Source organism: Phyllostomus hastatus, unplaced genomic scaffold (assembly GCF_019186645.2).
Source record: "Phyllostomus hastatus isolate PE091 unplaced genomic scaffold, TTU_PhHast_1.1 phas_contig_254, whole genome shotgun sequence".
Taxonomy (NCBI): Eukaryota; Metazoa; Chordata; class Mammalia; order Chiroptera; family Phyllostomidae; genus Phyllostomus; species Phyllostomus hastatus.
Window position 1 is genome coordinate 7,079,967 of NW_025333810.1, and position 22,419 is coordinate 7,102,385.

General features: G+C 34.4%; 1 protein-coding gene across 1 annotated transcript in view; it reads left to right on the forward strand.

The window, feature by feature from the left end:
* The window catches only part of WDR36 (WD repeat domain 36), a 39,887-nt gene that overhangs the window by 3,792 nt on the left and 13,676 nt on the right, over positions 1-22,419 (forward strand). The window contains exons 3-16 of the mRNA XM_045838093.1: positions 1,227-1,327; positions 2,496-2,613; positions 4,319-4,451; positions 6,112-6,166; positions 7,464-7,596; positions 7,862-8,037; positions 8,345-8,465; positions 9,131-9,196; positions 10,281-10,367; positions 11,805-11,950; positions 17,145-17,259; positions 17,613-17,778; positions 18,005-18,113; positions 20,798-20,877. Of these exons, the coding sequence (XP_045694049.1) occupies positions 1,227-1,327; positions 2,496-2,613; positions 4,319-4,451; positions 6,112-6,166; positions 7,464-7,596; positions 7,862-8,037; positions 8,345-8,465; positions 9,131-9,196; positions 10,281-10,367; positions 11,805-11,950; positions 17,145-17,259; positions 17,613-17,778; positions 18,005-18,113; positions 20,798-20,877 (1,606 nt within the window). The remainder of the gene's footprint in view (positions 1-1,226; positions 1,328-2,495; positions 2,614-4,318; positions 4,452-6,111; positions 6,167-7,463; positions 7,597-7,861; positions 8,038-8,344; positions 8,466-9,130; positions 9,197-10,280; positions 10,368-11,804; positions 11,951-17,144; positions 17,260-17,612; positions 17,779-18,004; positions 18,114-20,797; positions 20,878-22,419) is intronic.

Consider the following 22,419-nt stretch of genomic DNA (forward strand, 5'->3'; position numbering starts at 1 on the left):
ATGCAGGCTGGATGACTATCATTTTATGTATTAAGTGAGGATTTTTTCCCAATAACCTCAAAAAGCTTCTTTTTACTTCTTTCAAATTATGTTCTTATGTCTGCAAATATGAGACATTAATTCTCTTAGAAAGGGTTAGAGCTATCTCATAGTTTCAGTCTCATAGTTATTAGATGTCTAAAATAACATTAAAGCCAAAATTTTATACTCTAATTCTCAGCTTTTATTTACATATGAGGGCTGTCCAGAAGATATCCAGCCATTAAATATAAAAAATAGAGACATTTATTGAAGATACAAGAAACATTGTACATAGGACAATGATGCCTCAGTCCCCTTCAAAGTGGGCACCTTGGGACCTCACACAGTTCTCCCAGTTGCCTTCAGCTGCTCTGTCGTATTTGTCTGAATCTCATGGATGGTCTGAAATCTCTTCCCTTTCAAAGGTGATTTTAGTTTTCGGAAAAGCCAGAAGTCACAGGGTGTGAAATCTGGACTGGACGGGGTCTGAGTCATCTGAGTGATTTCATGTCTCACCAAAAAACTCTGCATGAGACGTGATGAATGAGTAAGCACATTGTTATTATGAAGCTGCCAATCACCAGTTGCCCATAGCTGCAGCCTTCTGAATCATCTGAATAGTTTCTGCAGAGGAATATTCAAGCTTAATGCAAAATTTTGTTTTTTTTTAAGATTTTATCTATTTATTTCTAGAGAGAGGGGAAGAAAGGGAGAGAAACACCAATATGTGATTGCTTCTCGCATGCCCCCCCAGCAGGGACCTGGCCCATAACCCAGACATGTGCCCCAACTGGGAATTGAACTGGTGACCCTTTGGTTCATAGGCCTGTGCTCAATCCACTGAGCCACACCAGCCGGAGCTTAATGCAAAATTTGATGGAGATTTGTTGCTCTACTTGCTCAGTCATTTTGAATGCAATGGCCTCACAGTACACATGCTCACTCAGTGGTGTCTACCACCCCCACTGACTAGTACAGTGAAGTCCTCATTGTTCACACATGCGCATTCCAGTCCACTTCTTGGCTGCCAGGTTACATAGATATTGCGCAAACCATTCTTGTTATATTAATGGTGGTTGGACTATTTCTGGACAGACTTCATATACATATTCTTAAATTATAACTATGAAAAATGTTATATGTATACTTGAGGTTTCTGTTTCAAGATCTTAACAATTCTTTATTTTATATTTCTTTTTTCCTAGGTAACTCTCTTCCACAGGATATCTGTTGTATGGCAGCTGATGGGAGGCTGGTATTTGCTGCTTATGGGAATGTTTTCTCTGCATTTGCCCGTAATAAAGAGGTTTGCATCACTGAAATATTTTAATTTGCTTGTCTTTTGTATTAGTAGTTGATTTGCATGGTAAGGGAGGGGTCTTTAATGTTGCCATTTTTCATCTGGCACATTCTGGGACTTCATTCAAATTTGCACCACTGCTTCATAGGAATTGGCTTTTTTATTATCGACAACTTAGCTTGTGACTCTTTTTCAAAGAACCAAATTGTTGTTCCCTTTGTAGAGAAAGCTAGATTCTCGTTTTCTCCACTGCTAAGGAAGATTTTTTTTTTTTTGTCTTAATCTACCAGTTTTCTAAGTTTGTCCTGGGACAACTAACTTGAGAGATGTCCTGGCTTTAGCAGTCCAGCATGAAAGGGCACGGCAGTAGGGATGCCTAGGTAGCCAAATAATAGAATTATTGTACTTGTCAAGGGTGAATGGACTGATGTTTGTCCCCAAAATCCTCCAACATCACTACCTATGTGGTAGGATGGCAACTTACCTATTGAGTTCTTTAATGGGAGATGTTTGTATTTTTAGTGAGTTAGGAAAACATGTCTGTTTTTTGCAAACCATTGCAGTTTGTAGTTTTCCCTGAGAGAGGTACATATATTAGGTATGGGAAGGCATCAAAGACTATCAACTGTAGGAACCTGTTACCACTATTACCACCAGTAGGGCCAAATGGAGAAGGAGAAGAAATAACATTACTGGAACCTAGTAAGAACTGAAACCATGGAGAAGGGACTATAGTTATTGAGGAACACAGTACTTCTTCTAGGGAAGAAGTTATTGTTAGAAGTATCTCTCTCCCTTGCTCATCTCATCTGGAAGCCAGCTTTTGATGGAGTGTGTAAAGGTCAGCCTTCTAGCACATACCAGTTTTCTAGGATGCATGGAGTTGTGGTGGTTGGGTGAGGGGCCCAGATGTGTGTGTGCCTCCTCCCCGTGCCTCTCAGGTGAGAGGCTGAGCCTCTGAGGTCTCACTTCTGTGTTTCCTTATTGAAATGGCTGGAGGAACAGGTGAAAATGTTTGATTCTTTGCTATTTGTTAATCAAAAATTGGATAATCAAAAATTGTACCACATTTCTTAACATGAACATCTTCAAGATTAGCATTTTTTTTGTTAGTATGAATGATATTACATGATGAATGAGTAATATGAAATTCTTCTGAACTTTGACATTGTAGGTAGTACATACCTTTAAGGGTCATAAGGCAGAAATCCATCTTTTGCAACCCTTTGGAGATCACATTATCTCCATTGATACTGACAGCATTCTTATTATTTGGCACATATATTCAGAAGGTAAGAATTAACCAATTTATTCCTTTATCTTGGCATAGTATGTTTATAGTTAAACAATCTATACCAGAGGTTTCACATATAAGCAGTTAAAAAATTTTTTTTAAATCCTTAACATGTATAGGGAAAAGGTTCTAGGTACAAAAGGGGTTAAGTAGTTTTAGTCAGCTAGTTGAGCTATTTATAATCTGTTTAATGGACTTATCTCAACTTACCCATTTTCCATCACAGTTCTTCAAGTTTAGTGACATGCTATATTCTCTGGGGAGTGAATTTTGGTATATGTTTATACCTGTTAATTCTAGGTTTGTATTTTCGCTTTTAGTGATGGAGCTTATAATAATAAACTTGAAGATCCTGTCATCTGAAGGAAAATGTACCTCCTTTTTCTAGGGATGAGTCCATGTCCTTTAGCAGCGGTAACTCTTACACAGTGGCATGGAGCTAAGTTTATGGGACTGTTTTAGTTTCTAAGGTTAGGAATTTATACCAGAATATCCCCAGCTTTCCTCAGTAAAAGACTGCTGGTCTATTGTGAATTAAAGCTTTTAAGTTTTTTAATCTGCTTACATTTTTATCTTGTATTACCTCTTGGTTCACTCATCATTTAATTCAGTAAGGTTGCTTTTAGTAAAAAACCTGGAGACTGCCCTCCTGGGAGTTATCCCATGTTATTCAGACTAGTCAGTCTGTTTTTTTTTTTATTTTGTCTTTGCTCAGGTAGAGGGAACAGAATTCCAAGAGTGGTCCCTGTGCAGGTGGATATTAAAAGGCCTTTTTTAAAGTTTGAGAATCTGATAGTTAGAGTCCAGTTGGCTCTCTAATGATGCTGATGCCCAGCATTTTGTTACTGTTACATCAGCACATTGAACTAGTACCTGCAGGAAGCTGTTTGTAATGAGTTTAAGTAAAACTGTAAACTACAAGTAAAGGGAGGGTTTAAAAAAAAGTATTTAAAGTAAATGTATAATTTTTACCTGTACCCGTACTCCTTAAACTGGGGACACCCTGAGCGTGTGCAGCAGTGTGCCAGGTGGTGTGCGAGCCTAAAGACTAAATGAGGACTGCCTTCTTGGGTACTCTAATTTATTGGAAAATTTAGTGAAAAATTGTTTTCATTGTGGATGGACTATGTATGAAGTAGAAAACAAAATTCACATGTAGGAATTTTAAACCAGTATAAGATTGCATATATATTAGAGGTTCTTCTGTGGAAGTGTGAGAAGTATGTTCTTAGTTTTACCAAGGTTTGCCCCTTACTTTGTACATGTTTGAGTGGCCCATCAAGCCCTCTGTGTATCCGGTCCTTCACTCCCTGGAAGAGCTCAGAGCGAGCACTTCACGTGGAACATTCTCTCTGCCTCTTGATTATAAAAATGTTAAGGCTGCTTCCTAGCATCACCTTTTTAAGTTCTTATTTCTTATTTCTACAAACCAATTTAGCAGCGAGTGGAATTTTTAATAGCATTGATATTAGAATTTCTGTAAAGTTTTTGACCATCTAAATTACATTTACAGTTACCCTCATCACATTTATTTAATTTCTTATGAAATGTTTATAGGTTAGTATATAAGTCTTTGATTTATGTTAGTATATAAATCTTTGATGTGGTAGACTTAAGTGCTAAATATATGGATACATGAAAAATATTTTTGAACTAGTTTATAAAAAATAATTAAATGTTATTTATAACTTATGCTTTTGTAGAAGAATACCTGCAGTTGACTTTCGATAAATCAGTATTTAAAATTTCTGCAATTTTGCATCCAAGTACATACTTGAATAAAATACTTCTTGGCAGTGAACAAGGAAGCCTACAGTTATGGAATGTGAAATCCAAGTAAGCACTTTATTTAGAACATGATATGGGTGGCACCTACCTTATCTATTACTCCCTAATGTGTACTGAAGTCTCTCAATTCTCCCTGCCTTTATATGTTTACTTGGAGGGCTTTCAGTAAATATATGTTTTTGGAATTGTTATTCATGGCATGTCATATGTGAAAGCTGGCATGTGGTCATGGCACGTGGTGGGCAGCTTTATATGTGCTCATTGAAAAGTATATACTAATGGCCCTAGTCACTGTAAAAAAACAGACAACAAAAAAACCCATGTAGCTGTAGAGAGGTCTCTTGCAAAGTAACATAAGTTCAGAAAATAATTAACTATAAGATAGTTACAGGGCAGGTTCTAGCTTTTGATAAACAAAAAGTAAGAGAAGGCAAGGCAAACTAGTATTAATTTAGTTGAAGCATTTAAGAATGATGTTCAGGGTAGAAGTACTTTTATCATCAATCACAAACATGACAGACATCTACTAGAATATTATTGATATAGTTGGAGGGCTAGATAAATGATTTTGAATACCTCACCTGTTATTTGAACATTTTCCAGAGGAAAAAAGTGTCAGCTCAGGTGTCTTTGTATAGTATCAAAAAGGCAAACAAAAATATATGACCATCCAAATTGTCCTTTCCAAAGGACAATTCTAAATTCAAAAGAGAAAGTAATGTTATTAAAGATTTGATATTTATCCTAGTTTTTAGTTTTAAATCAGTGCTTCCATTCAGTTTTACAAATACCGACTGCGGTAGGCTCAGCGATGACTGAGATACTGTCTCGGAGGCTCTTTATGTGAAGTTTACACTCTTTATTGTACGTGAACTATCCATCACATAATCACTGAGTGAACTAACCTGTGTCCACGTACAGAATTTAATACATGATTTAGTACTTTGTTATCACTATAGCAATTTCAGATGTCTCTGCTCCATGGACTTATTTATTCATAGCTTGATTCTGAAATTTAGAACAGCATCAGTATTGTCATATAACACTTAATAACATGAGTAGTATTGTAGTTATAATCCCTTTTATGATATGTTTCTAGAAACACATTGTAGTGAAAAATGAGATCTGCCTATATTAGACTGTTTTATATTATAGTCTATAATATAAAATAGTTTTTGGTCATGTATTTTTTTCTCTTTAATTTCTTAGAGTTATTAGCAGCCTGAGATCTAGAATTGATCTCACTACGTTCTATCAGTTATCAGCCATGTGACATTAGCTTAATTATTTCACATATTTAAGTTTGTTAGTTTCTTTATCTGGAAAGTGGTATAGGTCTACCTCACTGGATTATTTTTTTCCGTTTTTACTGACTTTATTGGGATGGCACTGCTTAACAAAGTTATACAGGTTTCAGCTGCACAATTCTACAACATCATCTGTACACTGTGTTGTGCAAGTCATGTTTCTGTCGATCGCCCTTTATCCCCCATACCCTCCTCTCCTCCCTTCACCCTCTTCTCACAGCAATCACTGTGACTGTTTTGAGTATTAAATAATATGTATATTTCAGTATTAATATGTATATTTAGACTAGTATTTGGCAGAGAAAGAACTTAAGTATCACTTGTTATTATTTAACTTCTTAATGTGTGGTTGATTTTGTTTTCTTCCAAAAAATAGCTTTCAACTGTTTTTCTCCTTGTAGTAAACTTCTGTATACATTTCCGGGATGGAAAGTTGGAGTAACAGCTCTTCAGCAGGTTAGTGTTATTTTTTAAGATAAAGAAAAAACAGAGTTAGTCCTAGTGTTTTTCAGTTTCTAGGATCAATTGTATTTTTAGACCAAAAGACAAATTAATATATAGACTAGTTTATCTTTATAAGTATTATGCCAAAAATATTGTTTTGGAGATGTAATTGAAAACAAATCATAAAACCTTTGCCTACAAACTTTGTGGAAACTGTATTGCCTGAAATTAGGTTCTTAGCTAGTGGTTGCTATGGAACCCTGTTTTCCAGTCTTTTTGCAAGCATGTAGTCCAGTGCCTTGTACAGAGTGGGGATGAGTTGTTCAGTGAAACAAGTGAGATTGTAGGTCAAACAGACATTTGTCAGGATGTTGAGATTCGTAGCTTGAAATATTTGGGGCCCAGATTCTAATATTTCATTAATATTTCTGGGCTCCTCCAGAAATAACTGCTATTCGTAATTATGAGTACAGAGCTTGTCTGAGTGAATACAAGTATGTCTGCAGAGAATCTTCAATGTGTATTGGACACAATATGCAGCCAGTGTACCCTTGTCTTTCTAAATATCCATTGTTTATACCTAATTTATATGCATTTCTTCATTCTTTTATATTACTATTAACTTTGTTCTGTTTTGCCTACCCAGAGACCCCAAAAGTATCAGATAACTAGATCCCTTAAGGGCAGTGGATTTACTTGTTTTGGTATCCACAGCTTCTACACAGGGTCTTATGCACAGTAGTGATATGATGGCAAATTAATAAAATGTTTAACCTGATTCCATTTATAATGGTATCAGACATTGATCCTCTGTGCTAAAATAAAGGAACTTATTATAGAGCCTGTATGTAAGACCTTTGTGTCAAATGAAAATTATAATCATTAGGCTATTATAGCTGGAACATACTGATTATAAAACTTTTTTGCCTTTTCACATATTTTATAGATTTTTCCTGTTTTCCTAGAGTAAACACCTCCTTTGTAGTTGCTGTGCACATGGCAAGCCTTTATGTTTTCCAAGAATTGTATCTTTTCTTCTGTTTCCATCCAGTCAGTGATCTAGTGATTTTATACATGAGCTTCCTTTTCTGTTATGGCTGTTTTCTTCCCAAGTTGGATATTGTTTGAGGGAGGGGAGGAGATGGTGACTACTAGATTCGAAGGTAGGAAGTAACCTGGGAAAAAATATTCTTAAATATTTTTGTGTTAAATAACAGTTTCTTTTGGTAACACTTAAGTAATGATGCATATATTCAGGATTTTAAAGCTATTTGAAAACATTTTAAACGTTGAATAATTTAATTTTCAGGCACCAGCTGTGGATGTTGTTGCTGTCGGTCTTATGTCGGGTCAGGTTGTCATTCACAACATTAAGTTTGATGAAACTTTAATGAAGTTTCGTCAAGATTGGGGACCTATTACTTCTATTTCATTTCGCACAGGTAACTCTTAATTATTGGTAAGGCTTAAGAACACTTAAAGTTCATTACCTTGAAACTCAGAAATTTTCTTAATAGATGTTTTCTTGTAATTTAATAGAAGTGAATGAAATACTGGAGTATAAAAATTCCAAGCAAGGAATATTGATAGATTCTTGGTGTATAGTCTTTTCTAACTATACATTTATGGATTAAAGGTGTAGAAAGAAGAATTGATTAGTTGTTTTATGGTACATGTTTTTGTTAATGTATTTTATTTCAATAACAGATGGTCATCCAGTAATGGCAGCTGGAAGCCCATGTGGCCATATTGGACTCTGGGACCTTGAAGACAAAAAATTTATCAATCAAATGAGAAATGCACATTCTACAGCAATTGCCGGACTGACATTTCTCCATAGGGAGCCGCTTCTTGTCACAAATGGTGCTGACAATGCTCTCAGGGTATTATGATTACTGTTTTTATCATCTTCCTGGCTCCTTTGTCCTACTCTTCAGGTTATTACAAGTCTGCTGTAATGTATCAGCCTGGAACCTAAAAGATGGAAGGAACGTGGAATAAGTACTGGTATAGATGAAAAAAACCATAGCAGGTTACATTGATAGTTTATCTTTCCCCCAACCCTCACTCTAGGGTCAGTAGCCTGGCCAGCACTACCCAGTCCCAGTTGATTTATGTCAAAGATGATTTGACTATTTGCAGATCACTTAACACATTGTGGAAGAACCTTATGCTTTTATTTCTTGGCAGATATGGATATTTGATGGTCCCACAGGTGAAGGCCGGCTTTTGAGATTCAGAATGGGACATAGTGCTCCTCTTACCAAAATTAGATATTATGGACAAAATGGACAACAAATTCTCAGTGCAAGTGAGTTTCTGCTTCACGCTATTAGTTTATTCCAGCAAGAGTTGAGAACAGGGTACTTAATATTTATTGTTTGTTATTTGCACATTTTTAAATTCAAATATCACTTTGACTTAAAAATCTGAGTAAAAGGAGGTGAAGAAAAATGAGGTCATTCTTTTTTTTTTTTTTTTAAGATTTTATTTATTTATTTTTTAAAGAGGGAAGGGAGGGAGAAAGAGAGACAGAGAGAAACATCAATGTGTGGTTGCTGGGGGTCATGGCCTGCAACCCAGGCATGTACCCTGACTGGGAATTGAACCTGCGACACTAGGTCGTTCTTTTTGAATACTTGGGAAATGCTATAGATGATAATTATCTTAATTTGGAGTGTCATTCTGTTTATTAATTCTGAGAGACAGAATGGTCAGATTCTGAAATGTAGTTCTTGCCTAATAATGTACTCGGGATTATTAGTACTTCATTTTATTCTTTGTTCTTAATAAATAATATTCTGTGCACAATTGAATACTGTAATGAAAAATAGAGTTGCAGTCTGGCTCTCCTTTTAAAGTGGTCCAAACTGTAATTTCAATCTTTTCATAGAATCTAATTTTACAAGAACTGTGATTCAGATGGTCCATTGTTTTGATGAAGCTTGATTTGGCATTTTCTATGTATGTCAACAGGTCAAGATGGAACTCTTCAGTCATTTTCTACAGTACATGAAAAATTTAACAAGAGCTTGGGACATGGTAGGTCATTTGCAAGGTAGAAAAAACCCTGCTGGTCACAAAAGAGCCATTTCAAGATTCTGTGAGATGACCAGAAGAGGTTTTGTTGATGTATTTCCTCTTTTAGATGAAAAACAACAACAAAAAAAAACCTTGTATGGAAGGGTAGTAGTGTAATTCCTAAGATCAATGTTCCTGTAGAAGTGGTTGAGGTGCTATTTAGGATTATTCAAAAGCGATAGACATCTGTAGTGGTAAAAATAGACTGCTGCCACCCAAAAGGCAGTGACGGTCTGACTTGAGCTACCTGTACCTGTACCATGTAGAATTTTAAAGGTGGAAAGGAGCGTAGAGAAAGGATCAGAGTGTTCCAACTCTTCGTAAATAGGGCACATTTTATTTTCTTCCCATGGTTTCCAGCATTTGAAAGATTTTGTTTACTAAACAAAAATGGTTTTCAGCTTTATTCATAATTCTTTTTAAGCTAATATCCTGATTTTTCATGCATGTATATACTTCCAGGTGAATTTGAAGATCATTTTTACATCAATATACAAAACAGTTTCTCTTAGAATTAAATTGAAGAAATTTGATGTTTCAGAGACTCTTTACATCTAGCAATATGATATATCCGCATTCAAGTTGTCTTTTCATTTTCTCAGTGAAGTTTATTTTAGTTTTCTGCCTGTTCTTATATATTTAAGACTATTCAGTAGTAAATATATGTTATAATGATATTAAGTGTTGCTTCATTGTGGGGAACTTACTTATTTATTGGTTCTGTATCTGGCCCAATGAGACTTACTTTTAATAATTATTTGGCTGTTTCTCTTGATTGATGTGACTATGACCATAATATCTGGAAAAAAAGAAAAAATATATTTTCACCTTCTTTTTTCAGTTATTTACATTGCAGTTTATTTTCTTGTGGCATAATGACTTAGGCTAAACTTCACAAACGATTTAATGATAGTGGTAATAACATCTTTATTTTGCTTCTCACATAAATTGTAAAATCTTGAACTTTATGTGACAGTGAGTAACTTGTATGTACATTTCCACTAAGAAGGATTCATAGTTATGTTCCTTTGCCCCCTGACCCCAGGATTAATAAATAAAAAGAGAGTCAAACGTAAAGGACTTCAGAATGCCATGTCAGTGAGACTTCCACCCATCACGAAGCTTGCAGCTGGTAAATAACTTTCTACTGTGTTTTGAGAAGTTCTTTGTTTTCATTTTCTACTATATATTTCTTTGTTTCTTCCATTTTAGATGTTTTTGCAAATATTAATAAGCATCTAGAAGGTAACCCCAAGTGTATGTTAGTATTGCATGAAGACTAAAAATGAGTTATTTCTAATTTGAACTTGTTATTTATTAATTTCAGCATTTTCTCTTCTCTGTAAGATCTATTAATAAACAATATTTGATATTTCATTTTGTAGTCCTATTTCTTCTATCATATGCCTGGTATAATAAAAGCCACTAATGAAAAAAGAAAAGAACTGAGAACACAGAGTTCTGAATAATTTACTGTGTTTTTCCATATATAATGTACAATTTTTACCCAAATTTTTGAGGGAAAAATAAGGATGCAAATTATACATGGTTAGTACTAAATCCATATCTATATAAATGTTTTTGATTCTTATGCTTATGTGTTAAAAGTATAACTCTAGAAAGCAATAAGGATAACCATGTGGAAAATAATACCCTGGTAATACTATAATTGGTTTTGTTTCTAAATATAAATAAATAATTGAATTAAAAATTAAAATGAAAGATGATTTTTTTCCTGAAAGTTTGGACCAGAAACATGGGTGTGCATTACACACGGGAGTGCATTATACATGGCAGAATATGGTAATAAAGACCTGAATACACTGGGGTCTTACTATATACAATTAGAGCAGTGCTTCGTTCAGAGAAGTCATTTGAAGAAAAATGTGTAGATAATGGGATTGGTCAGTGTAAACTATCATCGAAATAACTACATAGGCACCATTTTTACTTTAAGGTTATTATAACAACCTGATGATTATCTTTTTTAACTTTAATTTTGACCATCCTCCTTTCTGTTTTTTTATCTTAGAACCTGAGTGATCTTTCTAAAGTGTCTGAGTCATGTCACTTACCTTAAAAATCTTCAGTGTCCCCTTACTAGCTTTAGGGTAGAATCTTGTCTCCTTAACATGGCTTTCAAGACACTTTGCAATGTGGCCCCAGTTGCCTTGGTCTCCTCTCACCTGTTAAGAAAATGCTTCACTTACTTGCTCTGCTTAATTTTGTTCCAGTTACCCTGGGCCTGTGTGTGCCCTTCTACCCCATCCTCCCAGTTAATTTTTATTGTTTTATTGCTTATTTCAGGGAGCCATTTATTACTCCCCAAATTTCTTAACAAAATGTCTCTTAATGCTCTTATAAGGCACTACCATACTTTATTGTAATTTCTTCTAATCAGAATCTCTTGTTAGATTGGAAACTAATCTCTGTCAAGAATTACCTGTTTATAATTATATCTCTAATGCCTAATAATAATATGGAATAGTAGATGCTTAATAAATAATAAGTGAATTGATGAGTGGGGGAATTAAAAACAATTTGATTTATTATTTTAATTATGTTTTAGAGGAAGCTCGTGAAAGTGACTGGGATAATATCATTGCTTGCCATCAAGGTAAGCTATCTTGCTCAACCTGGAACTATCAGAGATCTACAATAGGCACTTACTTTCTCAAGCCAAAAGATCTGAAGAAAGACGACATAACTGCAACAGTAAGTGAGCTTGTTTATAAGGGCATTTTCCTCCATAAAACTGTCCTATCATGGTCTTGTCATGCTTATCTTTATTGATAATAGTAGTTGAAAGAACATAGTTTAATATTTTGAAATTAGTTTCTAATAGTGTTAAGTTTTCCAGCTTTCAGAGAATTTCTTTAGGTTTAAGTTAAGCTTTGCTTAATCAGAGGTAGTATGTTGGTTATTTACATTTTCTAATACAGGATTACTCAGAATACTTTGAAAATGATGTCAGCATTTATTAATACATTTTCTCAGATGAATTATGTTGAATGTATGGTACTCTATTCAATGACTGTGATTCTGAAGGTTTCTTCTTTTCTTTATATTTTTGTTTCCTTCCTTTCTTCCTTGATTTCTTTTCACTATAGCAGTAGGATTTTGCTAAACCTTTAATGAGTTATAGATGGAGAAGTTATTTAAATTCTTTATTTCTTATTTTCTAATGCTTGTCTGTTGTGAGAAATGCTTTATAGAGAAGTTCGGATTGTCCAAGCCTTTTTAAATACAGCTTTTGAATGCCAGTATTTACTTGTAAGTTTCATTCTTCTTTGAAATTTTATTTTGGTTTGCTTTTGTTAATAGGTAAGTCTTCTATTAGGTTCAGGTTTTTTTAAAAGATATATTTCATTGATTATGCTATTACAGTTGTCCCATATTTTCTCTCCTTTATTCCCTTCTGCCCTGCACTGCCCCTTCCACCAGCATTCCTCATCCCCCTACTCCCTCTATTAGTTCATATCCATGGGTCATACATATAAGTTCTTTGGCTTCTCCATTTCCCATACATTCTCAACTCCCCCCCCACCCCGTCTATTTTGTACCTACCATTTATGCTTCTTATTCCCTGTACCTTTTCCCCCATCCTCCCCTCTTCCCCTACCTGCTGATAACCCTCCTGTGATCTCCATGTCTGTGATTCTGTTCCTGTTCTAGTTGTTTGCTTAGTTTGTTTTTGTTTTTGTCTTTATTTTTTTACATTCAGTTGTTGATAGTTGTGAGTTTGTTGTCATTTTACTGTTTATAGTTTTGATCATCTTCTTTTTCTCAGATAAGTCCCTTTGACATTTCATATAATAAGGGCTTGGTGATGATGAACTCCTTTAACCTTATCTGGAAAGCATTTTATCTGCCCTTCCATTCTAAATGAAAGCTTTGCTGGATAGAGTCATCTTGGATGCAGGTCCTTGCCTTTCATGAGTTGGAATACTTCTCTCCAGCCCCTACTTGCCTGCAAGGTTTCTTTTGAGAAATCAGCTGATAGTCTTATGGGAACTCCTTTGTAGGTAACTATCTCCTTTACTTTTGCTGCTTTTAATATTCTTTCCATCTTTAATCTTGGGTAATGTAATTTTGATGTGCCTTGGTGTATGCTTCCTTGGGTCCAACTTCTTTGGGACTCTCTGAGCTTCCTGGACTTCCTAGAAGTCTGTTTCCTTTGCCAGATTGGAGAAGTTCTCTTTTATTATTTTTTCAAATAAGTTTTCAATTTCTTTCTCTTCCTCTTATTCTTCTGGCACCCCTCTGATTCTGATGTTGGAACATTTAAAGCTGTCCTGGAGGTTCCTAAGCCTTTCCTCATTTTATTTGAATTCTTGTATCTTCATTCTGTCCTGGTTAAATGTTTATTTCCTCCTTCTTTGATTTGAGTCCCAGTTTCCTTCCCTTCACCATTGGTTGCCTATATATATTTCTTTATTTCACATTGCATAGCCTTCACTTCTTCCTTTATTTTGCAGGCATACTCAACCATTTCTGTTAATTACCAGCATTTCGAACTCTGCGTCTGATAGGTTGGCTGTTGCTTCATTACTTACTTCTGTTTTTGGAGCTTTGATCTCTTCTTTCATTTGGGCTTTTTTTTTTTTTTTCCTTAGTGTGCCTGCTACATAATAAGGGGAGGAGCCTTAGGTATCACCAGGGTGAGACAACACATGTCGCTGTGGTGTGGCACTGTATGTGGGGGAGGGGACCGAGAGGGAACAGTGGTGCTTGCTTGGCTCTCTGCCAGCTTTCAGTCACTTCCCCGTTATTGACAAGCAAATTGGGCCCTTCTGGTGCTGATTCCCAAGTACGTGGGCTTGCATATGTTCTAGGACCCTGTGGGTCCTTCCAACAGACTTTCCTGTGAGGCTGGAAGTTTCTCCCACTGCCTAAATACCCATGAGTTTTTACAGCCAGAATTTTTGAGGCTTTATTTCCTGGCTCTGGAACCCTGGGTTGTGCAGTCTATCTTGCTCCCCAATTGTTCCTCCTCATTTATCTGCACACAAATGTGGGACCACTTAGTCTGCCAGCCGCTGCCTTGCACATGTCCTCTCTGCCCTGGCTGTCCCTCCCCACTCCTTCTACCAGGCTGAATGAATGTTTCTTTTTTAACTCCTTGGTTGTCAGACTTCCTTACAGTTCTATTATAGAACATATACAGTTCCTTACAGAACATATACAGTTCTGGCAGTTTGGTGTCTTTTTTGTTTTTAAATTTGTTGTTGTCCTCCTTTTGGTTGTTCAAGGAGGCAAGGTATATCTATCTACGCCTCCATTTTAGCCAGAAGTCCCTCAGGTTTTAAGATATACAGAAAAATGCCATATTTGGCTTGCAAAAGTGTTGCCTCTGCTTTTTCTTAAACAGTTCTATTGAGACAGAATTCACTCATTGAAAGTGTACAACTCAGTGGTTTTAGTTTATTCATAGAATAGTACAGTTATCGCCAAGATGTTATCAATCTAATTTTAAAACATTCTCATCACCTCATAAAGAAATCCGGTACCTGTTAGCAGCCATCCCCAGTCTCTCACTTGTCACCTCTTCTATCTCCCTCTAGCTTTAGGGTTTACTTTTTATCTCTATGGATAGAGATAAACCATTTACTTTTTATCTCTATGGATCTGCCTGTTTGGGCATTGCATATAAATGGAATCATACAATATATGTCGTTTGTGATTGGCTTCTTTCACTAACGTAATATTTTCAAGGTTTATCCCCATTGTATTCTAGCGTGTATCAATAGTGTATACCTTCTGTTGCTGAATACTAATCCATTTTGTGTATAAACCACATTTTGGTTAGCCATTTGTCAGTTTGTGGACATTTGTGTTTGCTCTACTTTTTGGCTATAAATACTGCTATGAATATCAGTGCGCAGTCCTTTATGTGAACATATGCTTTGTTTCTCTGCATTTATTCCTAGGAGTAGAATTGTTAGGTCATAATGTAGCTCTGTATGATTAACATTTTTGAGGAACTGTCAACCAGTTTTCCAAAGAGGCTGCACCATTTTACATTCCCACCAGCAATGTATAAAGGTTCCAATTTCTATACATCCTAGCCAACACTTGTGATTGTCTTTCCTCTTGATTATTGCCGTCCTATTGGGTATGAAGTGGTATCTCATTATGGTTTTGATTTGCATTTTCCTCATGACTTAATTATAATAACTATCTCTTCATATCCTTATAGGCTGTGTTTATATCTTCTCTGAAGAAATTTTGTTTAAATCCATTGCCCATTGTTTAATGGGATTATCTTTTTATTTCTGAGTTGTGATAATTCTTTATATAATCTGGATTCAGATACATGATTTGTAAATATTTTCTTCCATTCAATGGGCCATTTTGTTTTCTTGTTGGTGTCATTTACTGCCTAAGTTTTAATTTCTTTGAAGTCCATCTTTTTTTTTTATTGCTTGTGGGTTTTGAAAAATCATCGCCCAATCCAAAGCTATGAAGATTTATTTCTGTGATTCTTTTTAAGCGTTTCATAGTGTTAGCTGTTACATGTAGGTCTACAATCCTTTCTGAGTTAATATTGATATCTAGTTGTTCAGCATCATTTGTCCAGAAGATTATTCCTTTCCTATTGAATGGTCTTGGCACCCTTGCCCCAAATTATTTGACAGAATGTGAGGGTTTGTTTCTGGACTCTCAATTCTGTTTTATTCTATATATCCATAGTTACGTCAGTGGCACTGTCTTGACTATGGTACCTTTGTAGTAAGTTTTGAATTCAGGAAAATTGAATCTTCCAAGTTTGTTCTTTTTATCCACAAGATTGTTTTGGCTGTTCTGGTCCCTTATATTTCCATATGAGTTTCAGGATCAGCTTGTCAGTGTCTGCAAAGGAGGCAGCTAGGATTTTGAAAATACTTATTAAAAGTTTTAACTTCTGCATTTGATTCTGTTTTGTACAGATTTCTTTGTAAGTATGTATGCTCTATTATCCATAGTATAAAAGTCCAGACTTAAGATTTTGTAGTATTTTCTAAGCCATGGAGATTATGTCTTAAGTTTACCTGCTCAGTTTTAAATAGCTGTTATAGTACTTGTGGTAACGATAATTACAGCCAACTTTTTTTCTGTACTTACTTAGTTCCAGGCTCTCTGCATTGAACATACTATTTTATATTATCACAACAATCCTTTGATGTGGTCTGTTGTTAGCCTCTTTTTATAGATAATAAAACTAAGGCTTAATGTAATGAGTAATATGCCTAGGGTCAATAAAACTATTGTAGTTAATGGAAGAGCTGGGATTTGAACCTAGGACTATTCAATTTAGAACCTGTGTTCTTAACTCACAGCCTGTAATGATCACTCATAGACCATTTGTGTGTGTGTGTGTGTGTGTGTGTGCACATACACACATACACACAGTGATACATAGTCAATTGCCTGGCAAACTCAGCTACCTGGAATAAGGCAAGTAACCAGTAAGTAACAAACAAAAGTATTTATCAGAGAGCCCATGCACTAAAGTACAATTTGTTACTCATAGGTAACCCTTTCAGCTTACTCATTTTGCTTTGTTTATACTGCATTTGATAAGAGGTTATAATGAATAAGTAAGAAAAGGAGATTACCAGAAGCAGGTCCACTAATAATAAATCCTATTAAAATAAACACAAGTTATATAAAGTAGGGTTAAGTTTGGTTATGTTTTCTTATCTTAGATAATAATATATTCATACTTCATAGAAAGGAGAACCAAGCAGATGTTTCTTATATACCAAATATAATTATATTATGTTTAATGAAATTAAAGAAGCAAAATCATTTATCATGCTGTGCTTTGAAAAAAAATAAGGTAATTAGTAGATAAAAAACATTTTGGAAGCTATAAAGTAAATATGTTATTTCCTGTGTCATTCATGTTTAAATTTTTTTTCCTAAGGCACTGGATATAACTTCTTGTGGAAACTTTGCTGTGATTGGTCTCTCTTCAGGAACTGTAGATGTATATAACATGCAGTCTGGTATTCATCGTGGAAGTTTTGGTGGTGACCAAGGTATTGAATTTTATTTCTTTTTCTCTATTAAAACATAATATAGATAGAATAAGAGTAATAACTGTCATTGGCATTTATTAAATTCTTGTATACCAGCCATTTTGCTATAAAATTTTTGTTTTCTTCTTAATTTAAACAGAAGATCTTAACTGTTTTTTGAAACCTTCATGCATTAACCTGATGGACTTTGTTTTTACTTGAGTAATATAATCTTCTCCCTACTTCCTAAAATTCAGAGTAGTTTAAAAATTTTGGGGAAGGTAAATAATATAACTTAAATATTTTAATAAAGAAATTACTCTTTTTTCTTTTTTTTTCTTATTTCTTTTTTTCTTTTAACATGTGCTTTAAAGCTCATAAAGGGTCTGTTAGAGGTGTTGCAGTGGATGGATTAAACCAGTTGGCAATTACGACTGGCAGCGAAGGGTTACTCAAATTCTGGAACTTTAAAAACAAAATTTTAATACATTCTATGAGCCTCAACTCATCTCCAAATATGATGCTGCTGCATAGAGACAGGTAAAGTTTTCAGGATGAGTTTTCTTGATGTTCTTGGTAAAAGTTTTTAATTTCAGTAAAGTATATAACTTACCAAGTGGGAAAGATCAGACTTTTAATATAAAAGAACAGATTTTGCTTAATTCCCCCAAAGATACACTCAATTAAAGAAAGTGAAAATGACTGAGGTGTTAGTTCAAGGGTGTTGTCTGTTTGTTTATTAAAACTGATGAATTTATTTTGCTAGTGGCATTCTGGGACTCGCCTTGGATGACTTCTCCATTAGTGTTCTGGACATAGAAACTAGGAAGATTGTCAGAGAGTTTTCTGGACACCAAGGCCAAATAAATGACATGGTAAAACAAACTAGATGTCTAAAGAAAACTTGACTCATTTCTATTTCTGTTTAGGTTAAAAATCTTCAGATAATTAAATCAATGTTATCCTTTAATAGCATTAAACTACTCATCATATGAGGATATTCAAAAGATATAATTTGGATACTAATTTTCAAAAATATTTTTAAGGAAAATGTAGAGTTTAAAGAAGCCTAATATTTCTTAGGGTGTTAATGCTATTAGATTAAAATATACTTTGGAGATTGAATGATCCATTGAAACATAAGTATATCAGTTTTGACTTAGTATTAAACTAGACTGAAAGAACTTATTTCTGGTTTTCTACATGCATAACAAATTGATACTAGGGGACTTGGAATGTCTGGTACCCGGTTTATTCTAGTTTTGTTTTATTTTTAGAGTTTTTATAACTTAACTTCAAAACAATTTAATTAATAATGTGTTTTCACTTAACTATTATGTTCTTATTGTGGGATATATGATATAAGGAGTACTGTAGTTTAAAAAGTGTATGTAGAGGACCATTTTAAGTTTATATTGTCATTTTTGCATCAACTGCAAATACTTTGATTTACTTGAAAAGAGAAAAAAATAAAAATGAAATCTTAGTTACTGAGTGGCAGTTCAACAACTACTTTTACTTATTAGTTCTCACACCAAAAATCAGAATTTGCAGTGTTTATCCATTTCCTTAAATATAAAGGAAAATGGTCAGAAAATTGTGTTGTTCTGCATATTGGAGATTGGGAGAACTACCTTATCAGCAGAATTTGTTGTGACAATGTCTGTAGAATTGAGGGTGGTAGTGGGATAATTTTGATGAAATAGCATTTTTTAAAACATCTGTTAATGCCAACTTCCTCTTCCTTTTTCTTTTTTACACTTTACTTTCAACTTGTGTGTCTTCAGTTTCTCCTACTCGGTAATAAGTTACTCCTGTTTAGTTTAATCTATGAGAGTTTATAACATGGTTTTATCTATCAAAGTAATTTTTCCCAACCTTTAATATCTTGTACTGTCCTGTAAATTGAGCTCTCTGTACCTTCAGTTTTGAGTTTACACAGTATTACTGCAGCCTGATTAACAAATTAGAGTTCATTTGTCTCAGTATCATTTGCTAATATGGACAGGCATGATCCCTTTGGTGTACTTAGAGTCCTGGATGAACACAACCTCCTGCCATTATAAACCTTGACGTTCTTTCTTTCGGGCTTTCCTACATATCCAACCTGACAAAGCCTCAAAACACTTGTTCCAGGCACAGGAACTATTATCTACCCCTTTTTAATGATAGAAAAAATATAACTTCTTTAAAGTGGCATAAGCAGTTGATTGTTTAAATATATTTTGAAAGTCTGATTATTGTAGATTTAAATCATACTTTGGAAATAAAACATATTAAGGAAGAAAAGGAGATTTTTAACTGAACTACAAGTAAAAGTAGGACTTCTTTAGTATTGGATTGGCCAGAAGTTCATTTGGTTTTTTTTTCCCTTATGGTGGCTCTAGTAGCACTTAGCTGTTTTTAACTTAATTCAGAACAGTTTTGTTAGGTTGTATTGTGACAGCTATCATTATCAGCATGCATTTAAAAACAAGCTTATCAAAATTGGTGAATTTTTGTGTAGCCATTTTCATATTAAAGATGGAGGAAAATACTCAACATTTTCAGCATGTTAATACTTCATTATTTCGAGGAAGGTAAAAACGCAGCTGGAGTGCCAAAAAAGGTTTGTGCATTATTTGGAGAAGGTGCTGTGATGCATCAAACGTGTCAAAAGTGATTTATAAAATTTCATGCTGGAGATTTCTGACTGGACAATGATGTTCCACAATTGGGTAGACCAGCTGAAGTCGATAGCTATCAAATCAAGACATTAATTGAGAATAATCAGTGTTACACCATGCAGGAGATAGCCAACATATTCAAAATAGCCCAATCAATAAAGTTATTGGTGAAAATGAAAAATATGTCTTTTACAGAAAAAAATTAAATGGACTTTTTAGCCAACCCAATAATTTAATATTTTAAGATAATTTGCATTCAAAATCATTATTTTATTCTTAGAAAGCTAGTCTAATACACTTTTCAAGAAAACGTATTTTCTGTTGCTTTCGCAGATACGATATAACTGAAATTAGGTAACAAAATATTTTTACTTGAGTGTTCTCAGAACAGCAGTTTTATATAAAAATGATTTGTAGTCAAACGTAGTTTCTTAATTGTCTATAAATATAGGAGATTCTGGAGTAAAAACTGAAAAGTAGATGATGTTAAATTTTAAAACTTTTTATAATTCATGTAAAAGCCTAACTGTATCTATATCCACATCAGTGTCATATAAGAAATGGTATTTTCTTTTCTTCCTTCCTTCTTTCCTTCCTTCCTTCCTTTCTTTCTTTCTTTATTTCTTTTGAAGAGTCACTTTTTTTTTTAACGTTACCTTTTGGTCCCCTTATACTCCCCTCCCTCCAAGAAAAGGTGTTTTCTGTTATATGAAATAAGGATGTCTAAATTTTGTTCATACTTAATTTTTCATGTAGGCTGCATCTTTTCATTTGTTGCATTCTTCAAGCTGTTAAAAATACAGACACATACCTATATAAACATAAATACACGCATATATACATCTATACAAATACACACAAGTTTTATATGTGTTTTCTTTTTTAATTGAAAGGCTTTCAGTCCTGATGGTCGTTGGTTAATAAGTGCTTCAATGGATTGCTCTGTTAGAACTTGGGACCTTCCGTCTGGGTGGTGAGTTTTTAAATCCCTAACCTCTATCAGAAGATTTCTCAATCATTGCCTTTTTTTATTTGTAGTTACTGGATCATGTGCTTTTAAAAATATGAATATATTTGGGAATTTTTTTGACTTGGTGGTATTTTATTTTTAGAATGTTTTTGACCTCTTAAACAGCAAGGATTAGTGCTATAAAAAATAATAATGAGGAAATTGCAATTTCTCTTTGGTTTTCTGATTCTGCAAAATTGAGATATAGCCCTGCCAGGTGGCGCCGTTGGTTGGAGCATTATCCTGTACAGCAAAAGGTTGCAGGTTCCATTCCAGTCAGGGCACATACCTAGGCTATGGGTTCAGTCTCTGATCAGGGCAGGTACAGGAGGCAACCAATAGATATTTCTCTCTCACATTACTCTCTCTCTGTCTCTTTCTTTCTCTCGTTCTCTCCTTCTCTCTTTCTCAAATCAGTAAACATATGGGGTGAGGATTTAAAAAACATCAAAAAAAATTGAGATGTGGAAGTGAGTTGCATAAACCTTACAAAAGTTCATTTGGCCATTTTGATACTTCAAAATACAGCTCAGACTTTATGACCCATATTTTGGTTTTGTGTTTTTTGTTTGTTTTTTTCATATTGAATTTAGCTAAAAGGTCAAAAACCTTAACTTACCTTTATGTATGTTATGTATTCTCTGTCTCTAACATAATTCTTGAAGGAAGACATTTTACATGCCTTCAAATGATGAAAAATATGTCTTACAATTTGGGGAAAACCCAGTAGTGTTCAGAAATCCATTTCATAGACTGAAACTTGCTACTAAAACAGCTCTTGAAGAAAAACATCTAATTCTGTTAAATAATTTGAACAGTGGAGACTGAGAGAGGAAGAGGGAGAGGAAGATAGAGAAAGATAGATAATATGTGTGTGCTTTGTTGTTAAAAATTATATAGGAGTAGATGCAATTTAAAATCTTAATATTACTTAACATATGTTTGCTTAGGAAGGAGTGATGGGAATAGCAAAGTATCTAATTTAACAGGAATGTACATAGGGAAAGATATTGGTAAGAAAATTGAGAAGGTAGATGGTACTTTTCAACCTTCTGAAATATTTCGAAATTAAAGTCTGTCTAATTCTAGTCTTTTTTCTTAGGAATTGGATAAGCTCATACCTGAAAGCAGTTTGATCTTTAGAAAAGGAAAAACCCTGATGTGCTCATTTCCCTTCAAGTTTGATAAAGGAATGAGGCACAGCCATTCATCCAGCATAGACACTGGGTTTGCAGTCTGTGTAACAAGAATGTTGCTAATTAGTCCAGCTCTAACAGCTAGAGACTTTTGCCCAGAGGTGTGTTTCTTTGTCACTTAAAATTGAGTAAAGCAGAATTTAGTGGACTGTGTCCTTCAACGTCAGAAAGTTCACCTAAAGTAGGTACTTCCTTAATTTGGTTTAAAAAACCCTTTTTAAAGGGCATCATTAAAAATATTGGTAGTCTGTTGCTTCTTGGACTTGTACTGTTTTTCTAAAAAATGAATGTTATAATTTGAATTGCTTTA